General features: G+C 41.0%; 1 protein-coding gene across 1 annotated transcript; it reads right to left on the reverse strand.

The window, feature by feature from the left end:
• Nucleotides 1-917: 917 nt before the first annotated feature.
• LOC108984441 (protein IQ-DOMAIN 14) lies at nt 918-4,621 on the reverse strand. The gene is made up of 4 exons (XM_018956412.2): nt 3,982-4,621; nt 2,506-2,703; nt 1,866-1,943; nt 918-1,771 (listed from the first exon to the last, which is right to left on the reverse strand). Exons 1-4 carry the CDS (start codon nt 4,486-4,488, stop codon nt 1,034-1,036), a joined length of 1,521 nt encoding a protein of 506 aa, XP_018811957.1. The 5' UTR covers nt 4,489-4,621; the 3' UTR covers nt 918-1,033.
• Nucleotides 4,622-4,846: the final 225 nt, after the last annotated feature.

The following is a 4,846-nucleotide window of genomic DNA, read 5'->3' on the forward strand; positions in this document are numbered from 1 at the left end:
TTTTTTTGAAATAAGTTTGCTAGAAGGAGTTAGAAGATGTTGTCAACTTGGATTTCATCAAGATTTTATTAAATTCACATTGAGACAGACTCTCAAATTTTTGTTAGATGGCTTATTATGAGAGAATGTAACATTTGGTATCTTGAAGATTTTTGGAAAGAGCTTTAGACCTGTCTAGAAGGCATGGTTTATAGAGTGAGTCATGTGTTTCGTGAAGGAAATGTTGTGGATGATTTCTTAGCTAAGCCAAAAGCTAAGAGTGTTAACATGGACTATATTGAAGATAGAGATCATTTGCCCAGTAGGTTAAGATCTTCGTATGGTTAAGATCTTCTTCGTATGGACATAATAGATATTCCTTATTTGCAAATTTCGTAGTGAAGTTTTTGTTATATTGCACTTGTTTTCCTTTTCCTTTTTGTTCTTATCAGTGTTAACTAACTTTTATATGAATGATTGTCTTTCCTAAGGTGTGTTGTTAATTGACATGTAACCTTTGGATAGATGTATGTTGTTGTTGCATTATTTTAAGTCTTTTGGATACTTGAGTTTTGGTCCTCCAGGTGTCTGCTTGTAAACACATTTTTCCTCCGTCATAAGTGAAAGTTACCAATTAATATGAGGTACCGTCCTCTTCTTTAAATATATATTTAAAAAAAAAAAAAACCCCTAACCAGAAAACAAGGTTAGAAAACAATCCATCTAGTGCTAAATTCAGAGCTGAATATGTTAGCATACATAGTTTTCAGAACAAACTTCTGGTTACAAGACCAATGATTTGAAATGGCATAATTTATTTCATCACCTAAAATAAAAACATCAGACTCTTGGGGGAAAAGGAAACACTTTTACATATAACTTAGACACAATTACTCAAAGACATCTTAAATGTTCAGTTAGGATCAAACATACCTAAATATGAAAAGGCTTTCAGCACTTGAACATTCATATGTTGTAAATTAGAATTGCTACTGAGTACAGCAGTTAGCCAGATTAGATGTTATACCAAAAAGAGCGGATCTGTATTAACACATTAGTATCTGTAGCCCACTGGCATCCCAAGCTTGTCCAAGCGACCAGATCCTGGGTAAGCTTTACTTGCAAAGTCTGCGTGCAAATTAGAAACCTTTGGTGCACTCAATCTTGATTCACCAAAGCCATGAACAGAATATCTTTTTGTAGAACTAGACCTCTCATAGTGCGGCCTTTGTTTAGGAGCACTGAGAGATCTCAGCTTGGCCCTTGAAGATTCGGTATAAGCCATGTAGTTTGGGTGGTCAGAGTAACCACTTAAGTAGCTTCTTGAGCCATCGCTCTTTGTGGGCGTGAAGGGGCTTCTTTTTGAACCACCACCTCTAGATGATGCAGAAAACACTTGAGGGCTATTATCAGCAGTGTGGAAAGAGCAATCTTCAGCTTCCTGAGAGAATTTCAACGGGCTCAAAGATTGGACTTCAAAAGAAGATGGACTTGGAACAGTTTGATGGGCGGTTGAGTCCTTTGAAGTGGTAAAGCTATGGCTATGTTGATCAGAGACGAGAACATGATGAGAAGAGTGGAAGAGGTTTTTGTGTTTAGTTGTGAAGTGAGATTTTCCGGTATCGATTTCAAGGATCTTATCGCTCTTTTCATCATCCAAGGTGCCAGTCCTTATTGAACACCCCCGTTGATCCCATGATCGTTCCTCCCTTCGACTATCAGATCTATTCCAACCTAAGTGAGCTTTGTCTTGATCGCCAAGAAGTTGTCCGTTTGGTCTTGAGCCATTTCTCTGCAATCGTAGGGATGGCACATCAGCATATAGGATATCCATCTGATAATGATAAGAATTTATAATAGTACAAAAGGAGGGATCACGAACATACTTTGAGAATTGGTGACTGATCGTGCTTTGAACTCTTGTGTCTGATCACATGCTCAAACTTTTCAGGAGTTGCTGGACCCTGCATATAGAAATACATTAAGCATGAACAATTGATCCAAGTACGAACAAAATATACTTTAGAAGAAAGCAACCACAGGAAGGTCTGGTCACACATTGTTCTCAGTTCACAAAGAATACTACAAAGAGTGTAAACTTTTAGATTGCACCATGATTTGTGTGGAACAAAATGTTTGGCATGCCAATAGCAACCTAGCAAATACCATTGTCAGGACTCAGGATGATGAAACCAGAGTTTAATGCTTTCATTTTTCTAATCAGTAACAATATAGGCAACAAGTCTAGAGGAGAATGAATAACAAACCCCCAAATGAAATCCAAGGATACATCAAGAAAATATAGTGAAAATGTTTACGAAAAAACCCACAAAATTAGACTCTTTAAAGCAACACATTACCAAAAGTAACTTTTTAAGTTAAATGATGCCAAACAAAAGTTCAAATGATCAGTTGAGTGATAAGTATGCGTCTGTAGTCTATGCTAAAGGGTACGATCTTTATTATTCTTTTAGTTTATTCAAACAAAAATTCATGCATTAAAGGATGAAATGTGAATTTGCTTACGGCATTTTGGTGAGAAGATTTGCTGCTTGAATGCGAAGACTCTGAAATTTGGGCCCGCCCAGCACATGCTCGTGCCTGCGCTCGCAACAATGCTTGCATCCTCTGTAACCACTCCGCTGTCCGCTTCCTCTCAATGTGACCTCTTACCAGCGCCTGAAGCTTCACCAATCCTTTCAATGCTCGCAGTGCCCTCCGTGCCTTTAAAGTACAGGGGTAAGTGACTTGATTATAGCGTAACTAAGCACATAACTAAAATGAAAGATGGCAACAATTAAATGTCCAAGGTAAACACAAAATAGAAGAGCATAATTAGCAACTCAGACATTCACATCGCACTCATGAGACGTAGTACCAGGACCACTCTGTCTCATTTACTGAAGAACTCCAAGGTTGAAAGAAACTCTGGAATTATGGCGCCAAGTAAAAGCATCTGGGGCAGAACCACATGAACATTCAAAACAAACAGGCGCCAAAAGGAAATCATATTCAGTTCCAAAGTCTCTAACCAAAAGTCTGACATTGCATATGAAGGAGACAAGGACATCTCACTAGCCGCACCAGGAACAGTCAACAAAAAGCTGATGCATTCTCTGATCAGGGTTTCTACACTTTTAATACAACATTAAAGCATCCAACTAACCCAACTTTTGTGTCAAAAAAGTAATAACGAAGCATTCATGGATAAACATTCTAAAACCAGAACTTTATGCTGGTTTGGACCCACCCAAGACTGGTTAGAAGGCTACCCGAATTTATTTGGAAAATTCAAAACATAACTATCTGTGAGGGGTCCCTAAGCGCATGTACTGAAGTCATTAACTAAAAGTATGCCGGACAAAATTCTGGGTGTTAAATGCTGAAAACTCCCTCACAACGAAAATGGAGGAGATCTGTCATAAGGGTGGTGCCTGGGTCCACGCGGAATCTGGGAAACTGGGTTTATCACCCTTATAATCTGTATATAATAGGAAAAAGTAAATGCTACATTTACAAGCGCAAGGTCTTGGAGGTATTGAAGTTTGAAGCAAAACGACACGAGAGAACAGCTGGGATGAACAGAATCGGAAGTAACCACAAGGAATACTGCTGGCTTCGAAGCGGACCGAGAGGAAAAGTAGTGTTCTCTGATCCATGTAAACGACGTCGCATAAATCACATTAGTTTCGCTTTGAGGAAGCCGAATCTTGCAGGTAGGGAAAGCAAAGAGAGAACAAAACGAGGATCTTCAGAACGCGTTTTTTACTCAAGAAACGTGATTCGAAATCAAAACCAGGTGGTCTGGCGAGGATGAAGAGACACGTGGTATGCTGTCCTTAACCACGGCAAGCATTATGTGTAAATCCGCAGTGCTAGTCTCGTGATATCATCGAGCAAATTATAAATTTTTTTCTATAGAAAAAAAAAATGCATATAACGAAGAAGAATAGAATAACGGAATGATAATATAGGGATTCGGAATCCTCAAGGAATACCAACCAAACAGCCTCGAAAAGCGGCCTGAATTTTTACAGCGGCCAACTCTTCACGAGCCCCAACAAGGCTCCCACTAGCGTACGCTGCGGTGTTGCTGGCGCACCGCCCGCTGCTTGTTAGCCTGACCACCGCGGCCGCCGCCTGCGCTGCCGCCTGAGCAGCCTCCGCTACAGCAGCCGTCGCGGCCGCCACCGCGATTGCGTGCTTGCTGGGATCCACCACGCCTTCTTCGAGGTGAACCGCCATCTGCTTGTACGACTTTCTTGTCATTGTTGTTGTTGCTGCTGGTACTGGTACTGGTACTGGTACTGGTGCTGGTGCTGGTGCTGGTGTCGTCGTCTCGTAGCCGTGTTTGGTGGCGTAGTGCCGCTGGTCTTTCTCTCTGTATGACTTTACGAAGCTCCATCTTCGTTTTTCTTTGGAAGGTTTTGGAGCTGTGGAAGTTGAAGAGGTTGGGTCCTGCTTCTTCAGGCCGAGGAAGCCACGGAACCACTGTGCTGCTTTGCCCATCCTCGTCAATGACGGTGTCTGGGCTACAGGGCTTTAAGCTTGCATTTTGCAAGCAGATAGAGAGAGAAGGACACAGAGAGAGCCAGAGGTAGAGAGAGGGAGACGAACCGGAGGTCGGATTGTATTTGCGTGAGACGACCATGTGGGTAGTCTTCAAATATAAATAACGAAATTAGACGGTCCGAATTGCGAGGGGAAATTTTGATTAAAATGATTTTGGAAATGCAATTCCACACTTTTCCATGCGCGTGGGGATCACGAAAGTTAACAGATTGGAAGTAACTTATTACGAATGTCATTGGCTCGTTGACCGAATTTTAGGATGATTTACTTTTCCTTAATTTTGTTATGTCGATAA

The sequence above is a fragment of the Juglans regia genome, chromosome 2 (assembly GCF_001411555.2).
Source record: "Juglans regia cultivar Chandler chromosome 2, Walnut 2.0, whole genome shotgun sequence".
Lineage (NCBI taxonomy): Eukaryota > Viridiplantae > Streptophyta > Magnoliopsida > Fagales > Juglandaceae > Juglans > Juglans regia.

What these genes read in the sequence shown, in the direction of transcription:
- LOC108984441 (XM_018956412.2), bottom strand. Translation starts at nt 4,488, where the DNA reads ATGGGCAAAGCAGCACAGTGGTTCCGTGGCTTCCTCGGCCTGAAGAAG. An exon ending in CCGCTTTTCGAGGCTGTTTG is followed by an intron (nt 2,704 to 3,981) that starts GTTGGTATTCCT and finishes TGTACTTTAAAG; the next exon opens with GCACGGAGGGCACTGCGAGC. An exon ending in ATCAGTCACCAATTCTCAAA is followed by an intron (nt 1,772 to 1,865) that starts GTATGTTCGTGA and finishes CTACGATTGCAG; the next exon opens with AGAAATGGCTCAAGACCAAA.